At 42.8% G+C, this 27,941-nt stretch overlaps 1 protein-coding gene across 2 annotated transcripts; it reads right to left on the reverse strand.

The window, feature by feature from the left end:
• Positions 1 to 1,597: 1,597 nt before the first annotated feature.
• Positions 1,598 to 27,941, reverse strand: LOC145361015 (adhesion G protein-coupled receptor E1-like). 2 transcript variants are annotated; one of them, XM_080216541.1, is made up of 11 exons: positions 27,853 to 27,941; positions 25,414 to 25,491; positions 23,914 to 23,963; positions 12,562 to 12,747; positions 11,954 to 12,154; positions 10,758 to 10,993; positions 8,708 to 8,768; positions 5,982 to 6,073; positions 4,724 to 4,883; positions 3,522 to 3,622; positions 1,598 to 2,936 (listed from the first exon to the last, which is right to left on the reverse strand). In XM_080216541.1, exons 1-11 carry the CDS (start codon positions 27,899 to 27,901, stop codon positions 2,912 to 2,914), a joined length of 1,239 nt encoding a protein of 412 aa, XP_080072667.1. In that variant the 5' UTR covers positions 27,902 to 27,941; the 3' UTR covers positions 1,598 to 2,911. The 2 variants fall into 2 exon arrangements, with proteins under 2 accessions (XP_080072667.1, XP_080072668.1); XM_080216542.1 differs by having other exon boundaries at positions 3,518 to 3,622.

Here is a 27,941-nt window from a genome sequence, read left to right on the forward strand (position 1 = left end):
AGAGTGCACCTTGTGTTGCAAATACTTGTTTCCTGCCGAAAATCTCTATATTTTTCTGACTGTTTGTTTAGCATGCAGATGCTCGTGACTGTTGGTAATGTTAAATCTTTCTCGCACAGCAGCTGTTCGCTGGGGCCCCCAGACTATGTGATCCCTGACTAGCTCATCATTTTTCTTTGCTAAGTTTGTCAAGCAATGCATGATTATTGAGGATTATATTTTTTTTAACCAGAAGACAAGTATTCTCAAATCTTTTTTATAATTTTTTCCGGTTTCTCTTTTCCTTCCATCAGGAAAACAAATGACTTAAATTTCTCAATGGCCTTGTGGCTGCTAATTTTAATAAAATGTAAGCTTCCTTTCTTGACTTACAAAGCAGCACCGCAGTAAATACGGCACTCCTTCTTGAACCTTCCCCAACTGTCTACAGTGTTTTCATTAATGGTGAGCAGGTCAATGCGGCAAAGTCCTGCACCATTTTGTCAACTCCAGACACCACATTGGGTTCCCAATTTGTAGGATTCATAACAAATAGTAGTTTATTCACTAGCTGAGCATCTAATTAACGCCGATTCTCTGCCCAGGCTCCTGGGGAGACTTGCGAGAACTTTGTAGCCACATCATCGTGTGACCACTTGGTTTACAATCAGGATTGTTCAGGGATGCGTCTAGATTTTAAAACAAACATGTTCTCGTTAAGCAATTCTAGAATCGTGTAGAAAGGCTGGAAATGTTGTGTGCTGTGTGTTGCCAGTCCACCAGTGCAGAAGTAGCCAGGTTTTGATTTACCATCAAGTAAAAAGCTGATTGATTTATCTTTAAGTCCAGGAGTTTGGAAACAAAATGTGGGTTGGCACATCACAGAGAGTGCTGCACTGTTGGAAGTGCCGCCTCTCGGATGAAATGCGATTGATCTGAGGCCCGTTCTACCCTTTCAGGAGGGTGTGAAAGATCTCAAAACACTGCTTGGAAGAATAGTGTTTGTTATAGGAATTGGAGCATATCAAATGAAGGGGCTTAGGGAATATGCTACCACTTATAAAAGAGGAAATCAAAAGTCAAGACACCTTTCTTGATGGGCAGGTGGTGAGAGGAGACATCAGGGCTATTTAAGTTAATTAGCTCCGCACTTGCTCTCATAAGCCCAGAATAGGCTGGAGGAGCAGCGTCTCATCCTCTGATCCTCCGATAAAGCATGTTACAGTCCTAGGGACTCAACATTGAATTCAATAACTTTAGACTGTGACTTTTTTCCCTCCACTTTAACCCCTTCTTGTATATCCCAAACATTTATTTTTTCAATGCAAAAACACTCCTTCCCCCTCCCTGCCCCTGCACCCAGCCATCGATATCATGTTAAGTTTTCTACCAGTTTACTGCAATTTTTTCCAGATACAGTGTAGAATCTAACAGATTTTTTCTTTCTCTCAGTTCCCATGAAGGGCCAAATGGACTTGAAATATTAACACTGCTTTCTCTCCGTAGAGACTGCCAGAACTGTGGCATTCTGTATGTTTCAGATTCCAGCATCCGCAGTGTTTTGCTTATATTACTGTTTAACTCCTGTCCATATCATCATCAAAACACACTGTGCAGCTGAACTACACATTCTAATTTATGTGAAACATAAGCAAAATACAGAGACTTGGCACAGCACTGACACAATATAATCAATCCATTGAAAGGTACACAGCAATAGTTAAAGTCCTGACAGCTTTTCTGAGCAGCTCCTTGGTGACACTGCCTCTGATGCTGTCGGGAGCTGAGATGATTTCTCAGAGAGCGAGATTTTCTAGCCTTCCCTCAGCTTTTTTCTTGGTGGTGGGAGATGGCATGCCGCTCACTAGCAGTGGAATCTTCTGGTCCCGCTGCTGTCAATGAGAATTCGCACTGAAACCAACCCACGCCATGGGGGAACCCCTGGCAGTGGGTGTGCTGCTGGGGGGAATCAAAGAATCCCACGTGTGAATGACTGGAAGCTTGTTGCCTTGCTCCTCACAAAGTGGAGAAACAGATTGCTGAACCCTGAAAAAGCATCTTTTTTTAAAAATATATCTATAAATAAAGAGACACTGATGATTTGTCCTCAACATCATCCTATTATAGAAAGGATATTATTAGACTAGAAAGAGTGCAGAAGAGATTTACTAGGATGCTACCGGGACTTGATGATTTGAGTTATAAGGAGAGGCTGGATAGACTGGAACTTTTTCCTCTGGAGCGAAGAAGGCTGAGGGGTGATCTTATAGAGGTCTATAAAATAATGGGGGGCACAGATCAGCTAGATAATATCTTGTTCCAAAGGTAGGGGAGTTTAAAACTAGAGGGCATAGGTTTAAGGTGAGTGGGGAAAAATACAAAAGTGTTCAGAGGGGCAATTTTTTTCCACACAAACAGAGGGTGGTGAGTATCTAGAATAAGCTGTCAGAGGCAGTAGTAGAGGCAAGTACAATTTTATCTTTTAAAAAGCATTTATACAGTTACATGAATAAGATGGGTATAAGGCCAAATGCAGGCAATTGGACTAGCTTAGGGGTTTTTAAAAAAAGGCTGCATGGACAAGTTGGGCCGAAGAGCCTGTTTCCATGCTGTAAACCTCTGACTCTATGACATCAACACATTGTAGCAAAGTACTAGAAATTAATCTCAACTCAGTTTTCAAATCCCCGCCTCCCCACAGCATGATTTACAGCATGGCAGGCTCTTCCAGACCAATCGATGGCTACAGAAAATGAAAAAAATTAATCACACTTCTAATTTCTATATTCAACCTTAGATCTATCGATGTTGTTTTGAGACAATAGACCATTTAAGAAATTAGCGTTTAAAGTATCTTCTTTGAAGAATTTATAATTTGCTTGATCTTGGATTAAAAATGGCTGAATCTTGAAGCAAATTTCCATTCAATAATTCATACTCTATTTTGAGTCTCTCTTCTGCAAGAAAAATTGAATAAAAATCACTATGACTATCTTTGGTCTGCTTAGTTTCTCAGACATGGAGGTCGCAACAGATGGCCTGCCAATAGAATCATAGAATTCCTGTTCAACATCTGGAATTGTTGTCACCTCTGGGACCTTCCATTATACCAGACCGCAATATGTGGGCAGTGTATCTTAGTTCTTCTTTAGATGAAGTCTACCATCCTGACTGTAGGCTAAGTCCAAAGATGTGTAGGTTAGGTGGATTAGCCATGATTAATGTGTAGTTTAAGGAAATAGGATGGTATGGGAATAGGATGGTAGATCTAAACCTGGACCTAAATCTAGAAGGCTGAGGGGTGATCTTATAGAGGTCTATAAAATAATGAGGGGCACAGATCAGCTAGGTAAATCTTTTTCTAAAGGTAGGGGATAAAATGCATTTTTGGAGAGTTGGTGCAGACTTGATGGGCCAAATGGCCTCGTTCTGCATTGTGGGGACTCTATGGTTACGGGAAAACCTTTAATGGATGGGTACACAACTTTTAACTCATTACTCAAATCCAGCGCAGCTGGAAACTGCTGAACAGACTTACTCACGTGTTGGTTTCCGTTATGGTCGTAGCAGGGCTAACTGATGAGGTGGTTGTGCCAGGTTTCTGCAGAGTTCTTGCAAACCATTTGTTGCCCTCCTGCCTCACCTTTGGTGGAAGAAAAATGCACGAAGGTTTTCAGAGTGATACTACCATTGCTGACTAGTCAAATTCCACTTTGCTGTTGAGTAGTATATTTCTGATTCAGAAATTGTACAATTTTTCCTTTCGTTCCAACCCCATCCCCCCACCACACCCATTCCCTCCCACCCCCAACCCTGCTCTTTAAGTTAGAGGTATGTTAATGCTTAGAGTGAAACACTTTGCGTTTCAGGCACTCAGTGTCAACATCAAGCACTTGAATGACAGGCGTAATATGGTTGCCTTTAAAGTAAAGCTCCACTAAAAATCAGACTCAGTTGTCTTTCCCTCAACTGCGCAAATTTACGTCTCCTAGTTTATGGTCTCCCCACAAGGGAGGTGATGGCCTTGTGGTATTATCGCTAGACTATTATTCCAGCAATTCAACTAATGTTCTGGGGACTTGGGTTTGAATTCCGCCATGGCAGATGGCGGAATTTGAATTCAGTAAAACAAAATCTGGAGTTAAGAATCTACTGATGACCATGAAACCATTGTCAATGGTCGGAAAAACCCATCTGGTTCACTAATGTCCCTTAGGAAAGGAAATCTGCCACCTTTACCTGATCTAGCCTACATGTGACTCCAGAGCCACAGCAATGTGGTTGACGCTGAACTACCCTCAGGCATCTAGGGATGGGCAATAAATGCTGGCCAGCCAGCGGCGTCCATGTCCCATGAATGAATAAAAAAAGTGGAAACATCTCTACAGTGCTTAAGGTATAGGATTATGGGGATAGGACCTAGGTGGGATTGCTGCCGGTGCAGGCTTTATGGGCCAAATGGCCTCCTTCTGCACAGCAGGGATTCTATGATTCTATCTACCCTCTTGAACCCCCTTCGTAACTTCTATTTTCTAGAAAATGGAGCCAGACCAAAAACTTCACAATTGTGTAATTGTGAACAATTGTTGCAGTTTCTCCAGTGCCTTCATGTTCCCTTTATGATATGTGACATTTTGTAATATGTGCACGTTACTCCCTCCAACTGTGGTTTAACCAAGATTCTGTAAGTTTGACATAATATCACACTGAAACATGCAATACCCACAACCTTTAATTACTGTACCTCAGGACTAAAGACACACAGGATAAGGAAAATCATGATGCCCTGGATAGATATGAGTATATTGAATATATATTCCAGTATTTCACTGTCTATAAAAAATCCAATAATCCAGGGACATCCCAGGATAAACAGCTGTAGAAGGATTTTAAATGTCAGTAATCTGCAAGAAAGCAAAACCACGTCTATTAAGGACTTTCCTGCAACAGAAATGTGTTAAATAAAGTAAGCTTATGAGTTTGAATGTTAAACATCGACAATTTCAATCTCACAAATTTTCCTGCCTAATAATCTAGCCCCACCACTTGACTCCTTCAATGTTACATTCTGTTCACCATTGCCCTTGCACTCTATTACTGGTGATGGAACTTTCAATTACATTGATTGTGCTCTCTGTACAGTAACTTGAAATTCTGACAGGACACACTTCTAACATAATTGACCCAGAAAAGCCAGCGAGAGATGAGTAGGCAGTCTTGCAACGTAGCAAGTTGCTATGATCTGGAAGGCACTGGCTGAAAGGGCAGTGGGAGCAGATTCAGTCGTAACTTTCAAAAGGGAATTGGACAAAATTAAAAAGGGGGAAAAAACTTGTAGGGTTATGGAGAAAGGGCAATTGAGTAATGCTTTTGCCCTCCAGACATGCTAGACCAAATGGCCTCCTTCTGTGTTTGGTTTGATATCAGGGATGGCATGGTGGCACAGTGGTTATCACTGCTGTCTCACAGCACTAGGGACCTGGGTTCGATTTCCGGCTTGGGTCACTGTTTGTGTGGAGTTTGCATGTTCTCCCTATGTCTGTGTGGGTTTCCTCCAGGTGCTCTGGTTTCCTCCTGCAGTTCAAAAGGTGTGCTGGTTAAGTGAATTGGCCGTACTAAATTCTCCCTCTGTGTACCCGAACAGGAACCGGAATGTGGCGACTCGAGGATTTTCTCAGTAACTTCATTGCAGTGTGGATGTAAGCCTTACTTATGACTAATAAATAAACTTTAAACATCACATTTAAAATTTCATAGAAAAATCAACTTGAAATTAAATAATGCTGAAAGATGTGCTGGTTAGGTGCATTGACCTGAACAGGTGCCATAGTGTGGCGACTAGAGAAATTTCACAGTAACTTCATTGCAGTGTTAATGTTAGTCTTACTTGTGACTAATAAATAAATTTTAACTTTACCAAGATACACTTTTTGGAAAAGAGAGCGAATGACAGTATCTCCTCGAGACGATGTTCCGGCATAGGCTTGCAATACAACACTTACCTGGTGTCTTTGATCTTTGATATTTCAGCGTTGCGATTAGAAAGCTGTTCATTCAATATCCAGAATGTTTTAGCAAACAGAACCATATTGACCTGTAGGACAAATCTTTATTTTAGCATAATCAGCCGTCTTTTCGAAGATACAGTAAATGCCAGAGACCTGACATGTGAAGTATTCCTTAAATACAATGGGAATTGTAGCAACACAGAATGCCTTGTAGAAAGATTTTGACATTAGTGTGAAATTTTATTTGATCTCAAGCTAGTAGGGTACAGATTTTGTTTTAGATTCATTCGTTTGTGGGATCACTGTCGTGGCCAGCAGTTATTGCCCTTGAGAAGAACCACCTTCCAAAATACAACTGAGTGATATGCTATGCAATTTCAGAGAACTGTCTGGAGTTACATATAGGCCAGATTGGGTAAGGACGGCAGATTTCCTCCCCTATAAGGGCATTAGTGAACCAGATAGATTTTTACAATAAGCCGGGAGATTCATGGTCAGCATTATTAGTTGCTAAAATTCCAAATTCCAATTAAATTCCATTTAATCAATTGAATTTATATTCCTCACTGGGATTTGAACTCATGTCACTGGGATGGCTAAGGTGGCATGGATAGCTCTGCTGCCTCAAAGCATCAGGGACCCGGCTCTCATTCTGGCCTTGGGTGACTGCCTGTTTGGAGTTTGCGTGTTCTCCCGTGTCTGCGTGGGTTTCCTCCAGGTGCTCTTGTTTTCCCCCACAGTTTAAAGATGTGCGAATTAGGTTGGTTGGCCATGCTTAATTGCCCCTTAATGTTCAAAGATGTGTGGGTTAGGTTGGTTGGCCATGCTAATTTGTCCCTTAGTGTCAAGGGGATTATCAGGGTAAATATGTGTGGTTTTGGGGATAGGCTAGGATTGCTATCGGCGCAGGCTCGATGGGTCACAAAGTCTCCTTCTGCACTGTAGGGATTCTATGATTCTAAGACTCTGGTTTGCTAATTTGCAAATCCCAACCAGAAATAGCATATTCTCACCAATACCTCCTAGTAGCAAGAGTGTGTTCTCGGCGACCACCCTTATTTCCCCCAGTATTTTATGTGCTACCTCTTGGGTGCTTTCACCTATGAAGAAATGGTCGTATCAAAGCCACCAAATTCTTTTCCTCTAACCCCAGATTGTCTTATTGGTTTCCTGACAGCTGATGTAAATTTCCTTCAACTCAACACCAACCCATCCAAAATCCACTATTTTTAAGTCTCCTCCTCTGAACATTTTGACTCTGAGTTGAGTTTTTCACCTCACAATCATTTCATTGTCATGGTTTTTTATGCCCTCATCACTACCCCATCCCTCACATAATTGCTGAAATCCTTCATGCCTTCATTATATTCAAAATTGACTCTATATCAAACATAAAGTTACCCAGAACCCTACAACATATATTACCTGTAACATCTATTATCCCTGGATTTGTTTATAATTTTCCTTTAATTAATTCATAGGATATGGGTGTCACTGACTGGACCAGCATTTATTGCTCATCCCTAATTGCTCTTGAACTGAGTATTTAAGAGTCAACCACATGCTGTGGGTCTGGAGTCACATGTGGACTAGACCAGACCAGACCAGATCAGGACAGCAGATTTCCTGCCCTAAAGGCCATTGGTGAATCAGATTGGTTTTTAATGGTTTCATGGTCATCATTGTACTTTTAATTCCAGCTTTTTATTGGATTCTGATCTCAACAACTGTCATTCAAACCTGGCTCTCCAGAGCATTACCCAGTGTCTCTTGGATGCATGGTAGCACAATGGTTAGCAGTGCTACCTCAGCACCAGCAACCTGGGTTTGACACTAGCTTTGGATGAGTGTGTGGAGTTTGCACCTTCTCCCCTTGCCTGCATGGATTTCCTCTGGCTGCTCCAGTTTACTCCCACAGTTCGAAGATGTGTAGGTTAAATGGATTGGACATGCTGTATTGCCAATTAGTGTCCAAAGATGTCTAACCTGGGTTAGGTGGGTTGACCACAGCAAATGTGGGGTTACGGGGATAGGTGGAGGGGAGCTCTTGGGTTGGATGCTCTTTCAGAGAGTTGGTGCCGTCTCAATTGACCAAATGCCCTCTTTCTGCACTATAAGAATTCAATGGATTATCACTTCCTTAAGATCTCTCTAAATGGTGTCACAACAGGAAATTCACAGCATACAATGAAAGAAAGAAAGACTTGCATTTATATAGCCCCTGTCATAACCTCAGGACATCCAAAAGGACTCTACAGCCAATGAAGTATTTTTGAAGTGGAAGCACTGTTACAATTTTGGTAACACAACCAATTTGCATGCAGCAAGGTCTCTTAATAATAACCAAAAATCTATTTTATTAGCATTGGTTAAGGGATAAATATTGGCCAGGGCACCAAAGAGAACTCCACTGCTCCTCTTTGAGATAGAACTCAGCATCTTTTACATCCATATGGGATGGTTTTGGTTTAAAATCCTATCTGAGAAACATTCCAACATTGAAGTATTCCCTCAGTACAGCATTGGAGTATCAGCCATGATTTTTGTACTCAAGTGCTAGAGTGGGACTTGAACCCACGGCCTTCTGGATTCTGAGTCAAAAGTACAGCTCGTTGAGCCACAGCAGTTAGGAAAAAGTAGCAGTCAGCTGGGCTGTGAAAAGAGTAAAAGATTGAAGAGAGAACAATGACGAGGTAGTAAAAAATAGAATTAAGCGTTACCAGAATTATCAGTAAGACTACGGCAGAGAAATACCACTGATTTTCTTCCTTTAGCCAGCAGCTGTAATGAAAGGAACAAGATAAGCAGATTTTAATGGCACCCTAAACATAGCCAGGTTCGCAAAGATCTATGATCTGGAATGCATTGCTTCAAAGGGTGGGGGAAGCAGGTTCAGTCCCAATTTTCAAAAGGGATTTGGACATATAATTAAATGGGAAACAAAATTCAGTTAGGTGGGGAGAATGAGACTAATTAGTTAGCTCTTGCATAGTGACAGAACAGGCACAGTGGGCCAAATGGCCACCTTCCATGCTCGGCCATTTAATAATCACAAACTCAGTGATTCGAGTGCCTTTGGTTCTAATGAAAGTGATATATCAGCAACAAAATAGATTTATAAATATGCAATTAAAAAACATCAGGACAGAATGTTCTATCCATTAGTTTCAACCTTTCAATGATTACAAAGTTTTCTATCCTTGTCCTTCCCCCCAAAATTTTCCCCCTCACTGTCTGAAGGTGATTGTTCTTCCTCAGTCAGTTTACAAGCATTTCCTGGATAATCAGTGTCAATAGAATAGTTGATGATCTGAGCATCAGAGCTAAACATGGTATCACCCTCATGCAATATCTGTTGTAAAGATTTGTTCAGTAAGTCTTAGTAAGTGGTTCAGAGGGTAGTAAAGTTGATCAGTAGTGTTTATTGGTAACATATCCATACAGACTCTGAGCTAACGCTGTGCTCACTTTTTAACAAGTCTCTGCATGCTCTCAAACTGACCTAGGTGATTGTGATCCTTTCCATCACACTGTGGGCATTCTCCAGTCCCACAGTAACCCTTGCTGTGTCATATACCCTCATACTACAATATCCCTCTTTCCAACAGATATTCAAACCCAGAACTCATGACTGATGGCTTATCGGCTAAATGAAACCTATCTAGTCTCAGAGTTGTAACTGCTGTAACTCATAGATTTTTAGAGGTTTGCAGCATGGAAACAGGGCCTTTGGCCCCATTTGTCCAAGCTGCCTGCTTTTTTAATCACTAAACTAGTCCCAATTGCCCACTTTTGGCCCATATCTCTCTATACCCATGTAACTGTCTAAACACTTCTTAAAAGACAAAATTGTACCCGCCTCTACTACTACCTCTGCCAGCTTGTTCCAGACACTCACCATCCTCTGTGTGAAAAAAATTGCCCCTCTGGACCCTTTTGCATCTCTCCCCTCAAACCTATGCCCTCTAGTTTTAGACTCCCTTACCTTTGGGAAAAGATGTTGACAATCTAACTGATCTATGCCCCTCATTATTTTATAGACCTCTATAAGATCGCCCCTAAGTCTCCTATGCTCCAGGGAAAAGCATCCCAGTCTTTCAGACCCTCCTTATAACCCAAACCATCAAGTCCCAGTAGAATCCTAGTAAATCTTCTCTGCATTCTTTCTAGTTTAATAATATCCTCTCCATAATAGGGTGACCAAAGCATTGGGGCTGGGAGGAAAACCAGGTGAATTGAGTTAGCTAGTTCATCAGGACTATATAATCTGTGCAGTCTGCATGGTTCAATATTGCACAATTTGGTGCATTTAGCTGATAAGCCACCGGGGGGGCTCTTTGGGGAGGGTTCAAGGCTTTAGGCCACATTGCCAATAGCAGAATCTTGGGTTTTTCCAGCTGTGACTTGGACATAAAGATCAAGAAACTCTTCACGCAAAGATATATCTTTTGATGTTGATGGACCAATTTTTAAAAGAAAATACTTTAGTCTTTCTGGGCACATTCTGCAGCCTCAAGACATCCCAAAGATGCTTCAGAGCCAACATAACACTTCTGAAGTGCAGGCACTGTTTTAATGTAAGAAACGCAGTAGCCACATTGTGCTTAGCAAGCTCCCACAAACAGCAAGTGTAATAATGACCAGAATACTCGGCTCTTAATGATGTTCTGGAGAGGAGAAAGAATGGAACGGGGGGAATTAATTCACAAAAACCATATGATCTTCAGAACGAAACCATGGGGGAATAGAAAAATCTAATCCAATACTCACTGATCAGGTGGAGACCCATATCCAAAGGGCTGTATTGCTGCACAAATTGCCACTATCACAGCAGGGGAGAAGTAGCAAATCGGAATCTTGTATTTCTGCACAGTGGCAGAGTTGGTCACCCTCATTTTCTTCAAGTTAATAGACATGAGGTAGAGTTGCATTGCTTCTAGAAGCATCCAGGCGAACACCGTTAAATAGAAGTAATGTAACCACCCAGCGGTGATTGCGCACACTATCTAAAAATCAAGCAAAGGTGCAACTTGACATGTCAGCTCCACATTGCTGGACTATTTGTCTCTTTGCTAATATTATTCAGTCTAATTTTCATTAGAGGATGATGTTAGGAATGGGAAAGTTTACTTAGAAGGAGAAGCTTTGCATACTAGGGCTGATTATTACAACAGAGTATGAGATGATATAGCAGAGATTATTAATATAAAAATATAGACTTGCATTTCAGTGGTGTTTTTCCCAACTTCCAGGCATCCCAAAATGCTTTAAAGCCAATTAGGCTTTTTTTTGGAATGTAATCACAGAATGTTACGGCACAGAAGGAGGCCATTTGGCCTGATGGGTGGGATCTTCTGGCCACGCTCGCCTCTAAAATGGAAAATCCCACTCGTGATCGAGGGATCTTTCCGTGGTCTGCCCATCGCCTGCTATGATTCCCATGGCGGCGAAATGGGAAAATTCACCCCATAGTGTTTGCACTGGCTCTCCAAATGAGCATCATGACTTAGTTCAATTTCCCTTGCCTGTTCACCCATGTCCTGCAGATTTTTTCTGTTCAAGTAATATTAACAGTCAAGTTAGTATGAATTTGGAGTCACATGTAGGCCAGTAGATTTCCTTTGTGAAAGATAGGTTTTTACAACAATCAGTGATAATTTCATGGTCCAGTTTTATTACTAGGGTTTAGGTGCCACTAGTTGCTACAATGGGCAATGGACTGAATGTCCAGTGTGGTCAGCATCCATGGTTCTAGATGTTAGTAGGTGATACATTTATTCTCAGGCTGAGTTCCATCCATTTTTAAAAATAAGGCTATCTGCATATTAGCTCTTGAACGTTTAATTGATTCTCATGCAATTCTTTCATTTGTGTGCTTAATGGAGACAAACTGGAGATTTGGCTTTTACTTTCAATTAATGTATTCAAATAAGGGGTAAAAGTTCCACTTTGGAGGTTTGTCTTACCTTGTTGCAAACTCGATCACTCTGTGTAACAAACAGCATGTTTGCGATGAACAAGTTCAGAGCCAGGTGGATGTGAGAGTTGGCAATGTGCATCTTCCCCAAGGAGCAGATTGTAAAAACGAAGATCATGACAATGAGGCATACGTCGGAGATAATTAAACCTGTGTGTGTTATTATCGATCTACTGTCATCAAAATGATTCTGCAATATAATGATAAAACATGTTTCATTTTGAGCAGATCGTAGTGCCAATTTATATCAAGGCAAACTATCACACAATAAGATCATGTCATATAAGTGTTGGTCACACTTGGTCCAGAGAGGACTTTTTCAATGTATCTTTCCTTTACTGTCCCTAGAATTTTGTTCTTGACTCCCCCAGGAGGTCATCTGGTTGGAAGGGAAGAGAATAAAAGAAATAATTAGTAATGGTGTTGGGAAAGGCTTGATGGACTAGCTAAGCATTTTCCTGCCTTTGAATTTTATATGTTTGCATCTGTATGAGCCCTAATTCATGGATTCTGGCCATCAATGTAAGCACTGAACATTTTGTAGTCTTGGTTCAGTCTATCTGCAAGTACTGTTGTCTATAAATTTGATGATCTCACCCTGCTTCCGACTGCAAGCCCAAATACATCGAATCCTGCCAGGACAGACAGCTCCACCAGCAATAGACTCAGAAAGATGACTGGGTTTTTATCTGGACAGATCGCCAATGTGAAAAGTGTGATAGCAACACACGCCAGTGATACCAAGACCCCAATGTCTGTCAGTATTGATGCTGAACGGCAACCCTGCAACAAAATGTTAAAAAGTTCATTAAGTCAAAGGTGTACTGAGATACATTGCAATTGGTGTTGTGTTTAATTAAACGATCGGTAATGTGGCTCAATGGGTAGCACTCTTACTCTGAGAATGAAGGTTGTGAAATTCCAGGCCAATGTTTTAGCATAGATTCCAGCTGTGAAATACTGAGGGAGAGCTACACTGTTGGTGGCCCAACTCCTGGGAATTCTCTCCAGCTCTTTGTCTGCCTCTCACCCCAACACATATATCCTTAAACCCACCACCTTAACAGCACCTTCTTTGACTTGGTCTCTGTTGTCCCAAGATCTGTTCTCTTTGCCATGAGTCAATCTGCGATGTTAAAAGGTACCACTTAAGTTATTGTCATGATGGGTGGTCAGGATTCACTTTAAGTTTAGATATAGGTATACCCTTCACCATTCCATGCTGGTTCCTCTCCATTTGCTTTTAGTAAAACTTTTAAGAATTTAAAAGTTGAAATTTATGGTAAATCACAGAATTGTTCCCTGAAATGACCAGTCTGGATCCCAGTGTGACAAGATCTGAAGATTTGAGTGAGATGGGAAATTGGGCTTAAGTTCTGAGGCTAAAGAAAATTGTATCACCCAGCTCATGTTAACGCACTATCTGAAAAAGTGATTGAAGCAAATTCATTAGGAAATTTCAAAAGGCAATTGGGCGTGCACTTGAAGAGGGCTGATTTGCTGGATTACAGGGAGAAAGTTGGGGTATGGGACTAAATTTATTTTTTCTTTACTCATTCAAGGGATGTGGGCATTGCTGGCTAAGCCAGCATTTATTGCCCATTCCTATTTGCATTTAAGAAGTTGGTGGTGAGCTGCTTTCTTGAACCATTGCAGTCCATGTGGTGTAGGTACATGCTCAGTGCTGTTAGGGAGGGAGTTCTCAGATTTTGATCCAGCCATAGTGAAGTCATGGCTGATACATTTCTAAGTCAAGATGGAGGGGAACCTGTTCCCATGTGTCTGCTGACCTTTTCTTCTAAATGGTAGAGGCCATAGATTTGGAAGTGCTGTGCAAGGAGTCTTGGTGACTTCCTGCAGTGTATCCTATAGATAATACACATTGCTGCCACTGTGCATTGGTGGTGAAGGGAGTGAATAATCATGGGTGACATGCCAAGCCAATGGGTTGCTTGGTTCTGGATGAGTGTTGCTGGAGCAACAGGAAAACTGGCATCTGTGATGCTGGGGTCCCCTGAGTGTGGCCTAGATGGATCAATCATGAGACACTTCTGGCTGAAGGTAGTTGTGAATGCTTCAGCCTTGTCTTTTGCAGTAATGTGGTGGGCTCCCCTATTATTGACGATGGAATATTTGTGGCACTTCTACAGTTAGTTGTTTAATTGTCCACCACTATTCACCATGTGGAAAGATTGCTGAGCTAAGGTCTGGAATCTCTTAGCTTTATCACTTGCTGCTTATACTGTTTGGCAAGCAAGTAGTCCTGTGTCATAGCTTTACGAAGTTCATACCTCATTTTTAGGTATGCCTGATGTTGCTCCTGACATGTCCTCCTGCACTCTCCATTGAACCAGGGTTGGTTAACTGGCTTAGAGATAAAGGAAGACTAGGGGATTTGACAGGCCATGAGATTACATCTTGTGGTTAGTATAATTCTGCTTCTGCTGATAGTCCACAGTGCCTCATGGTTGACCAGTCTTCAGTTGCTAAATTTGTTTGAAATTATCCCATTTAGCCCAGTGGTAGTCCCACACAACACTATGGAGGGCATCTTCAGTGTAATGACAGGACTTTGTCTCCATGAGGTCTGTGCAGTGGTCACTCATACTGTGACTATCACATTGGTTCCTTCACCACCTGCTGCAGACCTAGTTTAGCAGCTATGTTCTTTAAGATTTGACCAGCTTGGCCAGTTGCTACTGAGCCAACCTTGATGATGGACATTGAAAATCCCCCACCCAGAGTACATTCTGGGAGTGATTTTCCATCTGCATTGTTCCCAGCACAAATTCAGTCAGGAAAATACCGGGAGATCCCTGAAATAGGATTTGCGCTGGGTGTCAAATGATTCATGGTGTTCCCAGGTCGTCCCAGCAGATGAGGGCCTAAATGGATTACCATTCATTTACTTAGATTTCCACATGCAAAATTGGCTTGATGCCAAATGTTCCAGGAATGTGCAATGTTCCCAACTGTTGACATAATGTGGCACCGGCGGAAATCACTACTGGTCTTCATAAACCAGAGACCAGAGGCGATGACCCATGCCAGAGGGCTCGGAGGCCAATGTAGCCCCTGGGTGGTTAGGCATGGCTGGGTATTGTTGTCGTTGCCAGTGGGATAATGCCAAGACTCAACCACATTGCTGTGGATCTGGAGTCACACATAAGTCAGACCATGGCCAAACTTCATAAGCCCTGCCACCACTGCCAGTGGGAACAGAGAATTTGGCATTTGGCCAAATCTCCATTCATTGCAGCGGGACTGGAGAATCCCAGCCATGGGCGAGGTCAGAGAATTGTGACCCAGGTAAGGATGGCAGATTTCCTTCCCTAAAAGGGCATGAATGAACCAGATAAATGATGGTTTCATGGTCATCATTAATTTCAGATTATTAGTGATTCAATTCAAGTTCCTGTATCTGCAGTAATGAGATTTGAACCTTAATTGCCCAAGCTTTTCCCTGAGTCTCTGGATACCAGCCAAGTGACAATAGTAGTACACCATCACATCCTCTACGATGAGTTGCCTTTTCAAAGCACTGATTGACTGTTTGGAGTTTGCATGTTCTCCCCATGTCCCCATGCGTGGGTTTCCTCTGGTGTTCTGGTTTCCTCCCACAGTAGTCATGATGTGGAGATGCCGGCGTTGGACATAAGAAGTGTCACAACACCAGGTTAGAGTCCAGCAGGTTTATTTGTTAGGAGAGGCTGAATAAATTAGGCTTGTACTCGTTAGAGTTTAGAAGAATGAGGGGAGATCTCATTGAGACATATAAGATGATGAATGGGATGGATAGGATAGAGGTGGAGAGACTCTTCCTGCTCAGAAAGGATAGTAGGACTAGGGGGCACAGCCTCAAGATAAAGGGGGGGCGGTTTAGAACAGAGTTGAGGAGGAACTTCTTCACTCAAAGGGTGGTGAATCTCTGGAATTCTCTGCCCGTTGAAGTGGTGGAGGCTACCTCGCTAAATATTTTTAAGACGCGGGTTGATGGGTTTTTGATAAGAGAGGGGATTAAGGGTTATGGGGAGAGGGCGGGAATGTGGAACTGAGCCATGACAGATCAGCCATGATCTTATTGAATGGCGGGGCAGGCTCGAAGGGCTAGTTGGCCTACTCCTGCTCCTATTTCTTATGTTCTTAAACCCACAAGCTTTCAGGATTTGCCCCTTCGTCAGTTGAGTGGAGAGTTCTGGTCTCAAACAGAGCATATAAAGGCGCACACAGTTTACAGAATACTGATTAGAATGTGAGCCTTTACAACTAATCATTTCTTAAAGGTGCAGACAATGTGAGTGGAGATAGCATTAAACATAGGTTAACATAGGAGATAATACACATCTCTTTAACCTATGTTTAATGCGTGGCCAGAAAATTCCACTCAATGTTTTCGGGTGGAGAATGGGGGTGAGTGGAGGCATCACTGATAGCCTGGGGTCCTCAATGAAGGACCTCATCCCAGCTCTTTGTCTGACCCCAGCCCTGTAACTAAAGCTGCCAGACCTCCTGACTGGCCTGGCCATCATCCCACTATGGATATAATAGCAGCAGGATGAGGCCTTTAAGTGGTTATTACTTGACCACTTAAAGGTCTGAATAGATCCAAGGGCAATGGACTGCATGACAGTCCCTTCATCTCCTGTTTAATTGTGGTTGGGGGGGGGCAGAGTTGGTGGGTGGATGGTGTGCATGGCATGCTCCCCCATTGTCTTCAAAGACACTGGTAGATGAATGGATCGTCCCTATGATGCCAAGGGTATGGTGGCTCAGTGGCTGACTATACTGGACTAAAACAACTTGTTCAAACTTCCCTGTGGAACAATGGATTCAGCAAAGCAGTGAATTATGTGGCAGGTAGCTAACAAAAATGACAATATTGCCTGTTGGATTGTTGTTAAAAATTCAAACAGTGTGCTTCAGACAAAATCTGACACCCCTCCCTATCCTGGACTACCCATCAGCCATTGCTCAGCTGATGGCACTTATATCCGAGTCAGAAGGTTGTAGGTTCAGGTCTCATTCCAAGAGACTTGAGTACAAAATCTAGGCTTACCCTCCGAAAAAAGGCTACACTGTTGTAGGTGCTGACTTTCAGATGAGCCATCAGTCCAAGGCCCTGTGAGGAGGACTTAAAAGATTCTGGGCTGGATTCCCCGACTGTGATGGCAGCTTGGATTCTCTGGCCCTGTGGTGAACAGGAGATTTGGCTGAGTGCCAAATTCTCCATTCTCGCTGGCAGTGGTTGTGGAGCCTGAATGGCCAGAGAATTACTGCCCCTATTTTAAAACGGGCGTTATTATCAAAACACTGATGGTTATAGCTTCTGAAAATGGCAAAGCTTCCATGATAATCTGAAGTTCTGCACCTAGGGACCACTCACATTGTTAGCATGACTGGTTGTATCTAGTGGCTGTACACTGAAAACCAGTTTCATATTTTGATAATTTAATTTGTTAAAGTTTGTTAATTTCTCCAAATCAGTTGCAAATACAAATCAGAAAGCAGCAACAGTTGATTTTGTGTGTATATTACATCATTAGAATCATGATAGAAACCCTACAGTACAGGAAGAGGCCATTTGGCCCATCGAGTCTGCACCGACTATGCTCCCACCCAGGCCCTACCCCCATATCCCTACATATTTTACCCACTAATCCCTCTAACCGATGCACCTCAGGACACTAAGGGGCAATTTTCTAGCATGGCCAATCAACCTAACCCGCACATCTTTGGACTGTGGGAGGAAACTGGAGCACCCAGAGGAAACCCACGCAGATATGAGGAGAATATGCAAACTCTACGCAGACAGTGACCTGAGCCAGGAATTGAACCCAGGTCCCTGGAGCTGTGAATCAGCAGTGCTAACCACTGCAGTACTGTGCTGCCCATTGTTAACTTTCAAGATCGTATCAGCAGATGCAAATATTAGCCCCTTTGCACACTGAAAGCAATTCAGCAGCCTTTCGAACTAAAGTGAGAAAATGCAGAAAACGCTTCATTCTATCTTGCAGCAACTTCAACTTTTGTTTTGTTAACTTTCTTCCCTATATATAGTCTTAGGCACCATGGGCTTTCTTTAAGAACATCCCTCCATGGTGAAAGAATTAACTTTGTACTCTGCTGCAAAGTGTCCTTTTAAAAATATGCTGAGGAAGTGGCAGGCACTCACTGCACCTAATCTGCTTTATTGCAATAGGGTTTTACCCTGTTTCTGACAAACTAATTTTCCTGTACTTGTCATACCCAAATCACGTGATTTGCATTTTCCGCCACACAGTACTGAACAACAAGGTGATTTTCCCAGAAGTGCTGAATTGGTGGGAGAACTGTTCCACACTGTTTTTTCAGGGCAACTTCAGGCCTGATCTCCACACTCTGCAATGCAGTGGTCACAATCGTAAATCTCATTAAAAACCTGGGGGAGGTGGAGGCCTACTCGTGCCAGAGTATGAGTGTTCTGGAACCCTGCGCAAGCGCAATGGTCTTGATCTGTCAGTCTCCTCGTTTGCTGGCCAGCAACCAAACTGACCAGGACCCCTGCAGTGCTGCCCCTCTAGCACCCCTGCCCACCCCCCCACAGCCCGATTGCGGCCCCCACAAGTATTAGCCCTACCCCCTTCCTCCCCACTGTCCCGGAGTGTCCCAATGTCCAGCCCACACCCCCCCTTCCCCCATCCCCAGCAATGGCAATAGCCCTTCACCCCAGCAGACGCACCTGTACTAATCTCCCTGGGATCAGACCTCCCTCTGGGAGGCAGGCCCTCCCCCACCAATCCCTGGCAGACCACCACCACCCCCACCCCAGGCTGCTCCAATCGCTGGCCTCCCTCCAGCTCAGACCAATCCCCATGCAGAGTGGCAGTGTGCCCCCCCAACCCCACCAATCGCCCCCAGGCCCCACCCACAATAGCCCCTTCCCGATGGGTGATGCCAAGGTGCCCCCTGGGTATGGACACATGGGCAATGCTAGGGGGCACAGGCTGGCACTGTCAGGGTACACAACCCAGGGGGCACCACACCCTGCTGCCTGACCCCTTGAGAGGCCCCCAATTGCCCCCCTTTCACTCCGGCGAGGTCTCCCTTTAGTTCCCCGAACGTGAGGAGCTACTCTAAATCCTGCCGGAATGAAGTACTCCTGTGGTGTGGGAGAAACTATTGGGCCTGGCAAGTGCAGGACCTAATAATCACATTTAAAATACCTGTAAAACATATTCAAATGACTTACCTCAACTCCCACAGGTTTTTTGCGTGCTCCCGGCAGTGCCATTTTTTCCTGGTTGGGAGGTGCGCACGGGGCGTAAACATTCACAGGAAATCGCGAAATGGGCGACATGCGCATCTCCTGACCCGACCCGCCAGAAAAGTTGCAAGTCGCAACGGGAGAATCAGGCCCAACAAAAGAACAACTTCCCATTCTCTACAGTACAAAGAACCCTTTCTTCTCTCTCGTTCTCAATAGTTAAAACAAGGATGGTGTTTGCCACAGACCCCAGAAGACCTGGCATGTAAAGTCTTTCAACATGGGTTTGCCTTTGCCCTGTGACTACCACATGGTTCTGGCTGACTAGGGAAATCTCCCAGTCTTACCATATGCCCTGGGAATATGAGAAAGATTTACTGGTTGACACCATGAATGTTCATTTATTGACCATCGAGTCTTGGGGTAGGACTGGAATCCTGAAACTCTGGTTCAGAAATACGTTCACTACCCACTAAGCCACAAGAATTCCTGAGGAAAACTCTTAATTCTCTCCCTGGCCATTCACACAGTCTCTCACATTTTTGAAACAACTCTCTTTCCATCAGGACAATCCTTATTTCATGTTATCATGGACAGGTAGATCATGCCATCTGTTAGGGGTCTAAGAAATGGTGCTATATATTTTCATGACATTCATGGCTAATTTTTAAAACATTAAAAACTGGGAAGGAATTTTTAGGTTAGCTGAGGTTATGTCTGTCAGTGACCTTTGAACAAAAGGAGCTACTATGGAAGCATCGCAGAAACTTGCACCTCATTATCTCTGAAGGGCCTGTGGGCTACAGAGACCAAATTTCAAGAGAACTATACAAAGGCTCACACTATGTATTTTTATAATAGATATAGATTTCCACATGGCTTATCTCTAAAATTTCAAAAACTGGACAAGGACCTTTCAAAATGCCTGAAGCTATAACTGTCTGTAACCCTTGAACAAAAGTTACCATGGTAGACTCACAGAAATTCTTAGCTCGTTGTCTCTGAAGAGACATTAATGACCCCTTGAGGACTACAGAGACCAAATTCAAAGAGAATGACACAAAGGCGATCAGTATTTCATAAGCCAGGCCAGGCCAACCAGATCCTATCCCTCTGCTATGTAAAAGGATCCCATGAACTTCTTTTGTCCCATAAATTTTTCTTTTCTCTATCCCTCTTTCATTGTAATAGTGTAAAGGAGGTAAAGCTGCTACCCTTCACCCCCATTTGAGTGCAAATAAACTATCCCTTTAAGTTTGTCATATTTCAAGTTTCAAGCCTCAGTGGTTGTAACATTTAACAATCTCAGGGACAGGTAAAGAGATACACATCTTTTGTCAAAGCCAGAATGTAGAGGTACTGAAATCTCTGCCATTTTAACATTTACAAGCAGAGTACAGAAGAGGGAACTGTGCCCAGATTGCATACCTAGCCCCGCTTGCACTGTTTCTACTGGAACTCGTGTACCATTTCTGATTCATTTCTGCTTACCTATCTCCTCATATGTCATCAGCTGTACAGGTAAACTGAATTATAAAGCACTTTTCTTCAGCCTGCCAACCTCTGTGAAGGGATACTTCATTGGATTTTGATTCTGGATACTGGAATCAAGGTCTTTGCACTGTAAGTCTTTCATTTCTCTATCTTTCTTTCAGTTACAAGGAGGTAAAAGTTGCTTCACCCCCATTTGAGGGCAAATAGATTATCCCTTTGAGTTTGTCATATTTCAAGTTTGCTATGGGGTTAATATTAGAAAATTAGATCATGCCAACACTGAGGGTTGGGAAATTCCTTATAATGGAAGCAAAACACTTTTCTGATTACAGGAAGGGGGTGAGGAGAAATGTTGTTTAAATTACCATCCCTCCCCTTCCATTGCACATTCGCAACAACCACTCTTTATTCAATTGAGGATGGAATTCTCACTCCTGAGTTTGTGTCACTGTTGTCCAGGTTGATTCTTTGTGCTGACAGATCACCCAGTGATCCCTGTACTTCTATGCATCCTTTTCATTCCTTAACACGTTACCCACACTGCTGCTGCCTGACTTACCAATTTTGCCAGGGATTCTGACAGAGACTTAATCAACCTGGTGTGCAATGAGTGAATTTCAGTCACAGATTCAAGGAATACACACAGGCACGCAGATAAGCAGGAGGCGATGGTCTAGTAATATTACCAGACTATGAATCCAGAAACTCAGCTAATATTCTGGAACCCAGGTTCGAATTCCACCACGGCAGATGGTGGAATTTGAATTCAATAAAAAATTTCTGGAACTCAGAATCTACTGATGCCTATTGTCGATTGTTGAGAAAAATGCATCTGGTTCACTAATTATCCTTTAGGGAAGGAAATCTGCTGTTCTTACCCGGTCTTCCTACATGTGACTCCAGAGCCACAGCAATGTGTTAACTCTCAACTGCCCTCCAAGGGCAACTAGTGATGGGCAATAAATGCTGCCAGCCAGCAACGCCCATGTCTTGTGAATGAATAATTAAAAAACCAGCTGGGCAGCACAGTAGCACAGTGGTTAGCACTGCTGCTTCACAGGTCCAGGGACCTGGGTTTGATTCCCGGCTAGGGTCACTGTCTGTGTGGAGTTTGCACATTCTCCTCGTATCTGTGTGGGTTTCCTCTGGGTGCTCCAGTTTCCTCCCACAGTCCAAAGATGTGCGGGTTAGGTTGATTGGCCATGCTAAAGTTGCCCCTTAGTATACTAGGATGCTTAGGTCAGAGGGATTAGCGGGTAAAATATGTAGGTATATTGGGGTAGGGCCTGAGTGGGATTGTGGTTGGTGCAGACTCAATGGGCCGAAGGGCCTCTTTCTGCACTGTAGGGTTCTATGTTCTATTTTCTTAGCTGACTCGCTAGCAAAACAAACTCTTTCCTCTCAAGAATGGCCTCAACATGTGGAATCTCTTGTACTGCTTCATATCTTGTCTTCTTTATATTTATTATTATTTATATTTTATCATCTATTTATTAATTTATTTATTAATAACAAATTTAAATTCTCATTGGTTTAATGTCCACATTGCTGTCTGTGACAGTACTTCAATGTGATTGATTGCTTAGACTGCTCAGTGACATTACTGCCTCTGCACTTCAAAAGGTCCCTTTCATTTGGCACCAGATTGAAACTGCCGTCAGGAAAGTGGAAAACTGAACCACAAAGACTGCTTGAGTTTTGTGACTGCAAGGTCAATGGCAGACTTACTTCACCACTGACTGCAAAACCCAAGTCATTGACTCATTTTAGAATCTATTTCCCTAGGTCTCCACTAACCCAGTCATTAACTATTGTTTTGACAATAATGGATGTTAATTGCAGGGCAAAGCAAATTGCAGAAGGAAACTTTGCTTACGGGCCATACCTTTTTTTCTGTGTTCTGAAAATGAGAAGGAAACATACTGATCTCAGCAGCAAGAAGTACCGTAACACTTTTGGGATGTTTGCAATTAAAAATGAAATGTTTAACAAGAAGAAAAGAAAACTTAAGCACACAAGATTACAGTTACACAGTTAAAATTTGTCTTACAAAATAGGTCCCCCAAAGACTCCCTATTCGGTTAACAATTCTTGGCTAGCATTCCCTTATAGATGTTTAAAAATAAAAATCCAGTATTTTGGCTCAAGGCAACGCTGCTGTCACTTTAATAAAATATACCACATGGCTTCTCAAACTCTGTTCCATTCTGCTGTGGAAATCCAAGCAACTCTCAGACACAGATCTTCCTGAAAGATCCAACAACTAATCCCCTCAGCATCTCACCTTAAATATCTCTTTTACTTTCATCTATGATTCCATTGTTTTCAGCACTTCTTTGAACTCAAATCTTTCCAAAATATAAAAAGCGCTCATGTTTCCTTTGGCCCCCACTTTGGGGTCAAATAAAATTGAATAACCTTTTCTTGTTTACTTACGAAACCTTTGCAAGCTGTAAAAGTCTTTTACTTCCTTTAGAAGTATAACAGCTGAAAACTACAATTCCCTAATGTATCTCCTAATGCGAATTCCCAAACCTGGCTATTCAGTTATGAATCACTGGACCATGAATGTCTCATTTTACTGGCAATCAGTTTGCACCTTTACTCCTTTTGCCTCAACTCATCCAGACTAATGGTCTCATTAATCATTCCCCAATTTAATTAAATCATTTATACACACACACACACACACACACACACACACACACACACGATTCCAAAATATAAACAGAAAAAAAAACGTAATGTCACGCCATTCTTTACATCTCACACTCAGTAAACACCTAATTATGTCCTTAAGCACCATATACAGGCATTTGATAGCAGGAATCACCAACTAGGAATCCAGAGCAGGAACCGTGCCTGATATTGCCCCCTCCTGAGCTTGCAGAAGCACTGAGGCAAATCATAGCAACCCTATAAGTGGTGAGAATGTAGGAACTCACCACCAGGAGTAAAATAGCTTAAATGTAGTTAAGGGGAAGCGAGTCAAGTATATGAGGGAAAAAGAAATGGAAGGATCTGCTGTTAGATTGAGATGAAGAAGAGTAGGTGAAGGCTGTGTAGGCTGAATGGCCTGATTCTGTAATTTTGTGCAATTCAATATAATATTGCTGGCTCTTGGTGAAATCAACAACTCAATACAGATCTGGAGCATTGCAGTTGTTCAGCTAAGAACATGGCTACAAAATTATGAATAATTTATAACTTACTTGAACTGTATTGCTTTTCTGTGTAGATTCAGAATGATACAGACTTGAATCTGGAACAGAAACGAAGCAAATTAGTGAGAGGACATTCAATCGGCTGCAGTTTTGGAACCCAAGGATAAATTTTCTCATCTTTTAACACCATGGGTGTGATTTCCACGAAAGGAAACTAAGTACGTTGGGTTCTTAGGGCGGGAAAACGGGAGATTTTCCTGCCCAATTTTTGGGTGCACTTAGTCAGATGAATTTTCAGCACTCTGTGCTTCACCGAATCTGCCGGGGGATTCATGTTTGTAAGCGTGAGTAGGGGGAGGGTCTAATCCTGCCCAAGAAATTGGTATCAGTGCACTGATCAGGCCATTTGCACGTGCTGACCTCTCAGAAAGGAGAGCAGCGCATGTGCAGTGCCCCCTCCCCCTCCCCCTTCTCCGACCTCCAGATAGGTTCTTGCACCCTTCCCCATGCTTGCTGGCCTCTGTTGGTTTCCCTGACACCGCCCCTCCAATCACATCCCACTCTGGGACAGCCCCAATCGCCACCTCCCCCATGGCCAGCCCCAGTCGCCCCCTGTCTTCCCATTAATCGATGTGCAGAGTGTGCAGCGGTTTCCATCCACCTCCGTCTTCCAGCCCACCCACGCCCACCACTACCGATCGACCCAGCCTGGCTCTGCCCCTTCAGACCCCATCCCTTGGCATGGCCCAGTGTCAGGGTGTCAGACTGGCATTGTCCAAGGAGCAGCTCCTGCCCCTAAACCACTGGGGGAGCCTCAATGGCGTCTGCCCCAGCAGCGAGGCCAACACACCTGCACTCCATTGATGGGGATCAGCTTTAATCCCTACTGGTGGGAACCTTCCCCGGTGGGGTGGGAAATATTAGCGAGCCCAGATGATACTGTCCCAGGCTCGCTAATAACATTCAAATTTGAAATTAAATGTTGCTTTAAAGATGGCCTGGGTAATGCGTGATCAACTGGACAAAGGGCGTGAATCCCGCTAACATTTCCCGGCCTGCTGCACTACTCGAACAGTGTGTTCGAGCACTCAACGAGATCCCAGAAATATCATCTGTTTTCGTAATGTTGACTTGGGGAATCAGTATTGGTCAGGGGAGAATTCACCTGCTCTTCTTTGGAATATTACAATGGAATGTTTTTTAATGTAGTCCCAAGAGAGCAGGTGGGACGTTGGTTTAACACCCTATCTGAAAGATTTCAAGGATGCCAAGTTTAGGATAGCTGGAGTGGGAGTCAATTTACTTTGCTCAATAAACTGCTGTTTCCCACAGTTAAGCCAATAAAGCTACCAGCGCTACAAATAGAAGGAAACAATGAAATGAGTGCATAGTAGACTGGAAATGTAACTTGAGCTGAAAAGTGGAATATGTTGACTGGAATATCACTCTAATAAATGCAAGAAAAATAGAAAGCTTCAACAATTAGACCAATTATCCTCACAGTCTCCCGTTCCAAACCAGCTTCATTGCTTCAACACTGTAACTCACCATTGTAAGACTCACTGTGATCAGGGTAGGTTTGTGTGGTGACTGAGAAGTGATTCCAGATATGGCTGCAATACATTGCTGGAAAGAAAAGGCACATATGGTTAACTTGTTTTAAATTGTATTGCATGAATATTGTTGAAGGATAGATGAAGTATAAAATGGGTAAATCAATGACAGTGGGTCATGATGTGGGGAACAGTCATAATGTGTCTGTGGGAGGAGACTGGAGCAAACCCATGCAGACACAGGTGGAATGTGCAGATTCTGCACAGACAGTGTCCCAAGCCAGGAATCGAACCTGGGTCCCTGACGCTGTGAGGCAGCAGTGCTAACCACTGTGCTGCCCCGGATATTAAAAAGATATTTCAAAATGCATAGAATAGACATTTCAATGAGAAAGAAAAATTCCAAGAGGAGGGTCCACTACCCGTGGTTAATCAACAACAAAGTTAAAGACAGTATTAAACTTAAAGAAAAAAACATATAATTGCACAGTGTGGACGGCATGATAGCACAGTGGTTAGCACTGTTGTTTCACAGCACCAGAGACCCAGGTTTGATTCCCAGCTTGGTTCACTGTCTGTGTGGAGTTTGCATGTTCTTCCCATGTCTGCGTGGGTTTCCTCCAGGTGTTCCAGTTTCTTCCCACAGTTCAAAAGACATGCTGGTTTGTTGCATTGACCTGAACAGGTGCCGGACTATGTCAACTAGGGGAATTTTACAGTAACTTCATTGCAGTGTTAATGTAAGCCTTGTGACTAATAAATAAGCTTTAAACTTTAAAAACTCTTTAGACAAGTGGCAGGTCTGAAGATTGGAAAGAATATAAAGAACAGCAAAGAATAACAAAAAGATTGATAAGGAGGGAAAAAGTAAAGTATATGGGAAGGGGAACTAATATATAAAAATGGATAGTAAGAGTTTCTATAGAAAGTTTAATAAGAAGAGTTAAGAAAGTAAGCATTTGTCCCATGGAAAGTGAATCTGGGGAAATGATAATGGAAAATAGATAAAGTGGCAGATGGATTTTAACACAGAGAAGTGTGAGGTGGTGCAGCTAGGAAGTTCAAACAGTTTTAGAGAATACACAAAAAATGGGGATACACTAAGAGGAGTTGGATGAAGTGAGAGACCTTGGCACAGAAGTACTCAGGTCCCTAAAAGCAGCAGTTCAAGTAGACAAGATTGTAAAGAGGAATATGGAATGCTCTCCCTCACTGGCAGAGGTATAGAATATAAAAGTAAGGATATAATATTGGAATTGTATAAAACACTGGTGAGGCCACATCTGGAGTATTTTCTGCAGGTCTGGTCACCACATTACAGGAAGGATGTAATTGCTCTTGAAGCAGAGGATTTTACAAGAATGTTGCCAGTGCTAGAAAACTGCAGAGAGATTGGATAGGTTGGGGTTATTTTCCTTGGAACAAAGAAGGTTGAGAGGTGAGTTGATTGCAGTGTACAAAATTATGAGGGGAAGAGATAGAGTGGACAGGATGAAATTGTTTCCTTTAGCAGAGAATTCTGGAACCAGGAGACATAGATTCAAGATAAGTGGCAGTAGGTGTAGAAGGGACATGAGGGAGAACTATTTTACACAGAGGATAGTGGGTGTCTGGAATTCGCTGGCAGGGCTGGTGGTGGAGACAGAGAATGTAAACACTTTTAAAAAGTATCTGGAACTGCATCTTAAATGCTGTAAGCATTCAAGGGCTGAGTGCAGGAAGGTGGGATTAGAAATGGCACCTGGGTGTCCCTGGGCTGGCATGGACAAGATGGGCCAGATGGCCTCCTTCTATGCTGAATTCTTCTGATTTTGCAGGAAGAATTTATAAAAAAGCATATTATCTAAATGGTGAGAGCTTGCAGAGGTCTAAGATTTAGAGTGACCCTGGTGCATGGATCACAAAAGGAAATACAGTTATAACAATTAATTAGGAAAGCAAATAGAATGCTGTCTTTTACTTTGAGGGGAATTGATTAAAAAAGCAGGAAGATTATGCTTCAGTTGCACAGGAGATTGGTGAGTCCACATCTGGAGCATTATGTACAGTATTGGTCTCCTTATTTAAGGAACGCTATAAATGTGTTGGAAGCAGTTCAGAAAAGGTTTGTGAGACTAACACTAGGAATGGGTGAGTTGTCTTATGAGGAAAAGTTGTTGAGGCTAGGTTTGCATCCACTAGAGTTTAGAAGAGAAAGAGGCAACTTAATCAAAACCTTTAAGACCCGGAGGAGTATTAGAGTGGAAGCTAGAACTAGAGGTTTAAAAATAGTGGCCAGGATTCCCCCCAAAAACTTCTCTTCAATCGAAGTCCAGCTTCTACTGTTTCAGACTTCTCAATTAAACCATTGGAAAAATTCAGCTTAACCTTTAGTTTGTTGGATTGAGCTCTGCCCTGCCAATATGCTACAAATGATGCGGTTGCCATTACTTACCCAGTATTATGTTAAAGCATCGGGTTTTCATGGTTGCCTCACTCTGCATCTGATATACTCAGCGACTCTCAGTACACATTGTATTGTGC

The sequence above is a fragment of the Carcharhinus amblyrhynchos genome, chromosome 33, assembly GCF_965287045.1.
Source record: "Carcharhinus amblyrhynchos chromosome 33, sCarAmb.v2.hapA, whole genome shotgun sequence".
Taxonomy (NCBI): domain Eukaryota; kingdom Metazoa; phylum Chordata; class Chondrichthyes; order Carcharhiniformes; family Carcharhinidae; genus Carcharhinus; species Carcharhinus amblyrhynchos.

What these genes read in the sequence shown, in the direction of transcription:
- LOC145361015 (XM_080216541.1), bottom strand. Translation starts at nt 27,901, where the DNA reads ATGCAGAGTGAGGCAACCATGAAAACCCGATGCTTTAACATAATACTG. An exon ending in ATGCTTTAACATAATACTGG is followed by an intron (nt 25,492 to 27,852) that starts GTAAGTAATGGC and finishes TTTTCTTTCCAG; the next exon opens with CAATGTATTGCAGCCATATC. An exon ending in GTGATCGAGTTTGCAACAAG is followed by an intron (nt 10,994 to 11,953) that starts GTAAGACAAACC and finishes CTTGATTTTTAG; the next exon opens with ATAGTGTGCGCAATCACCGC.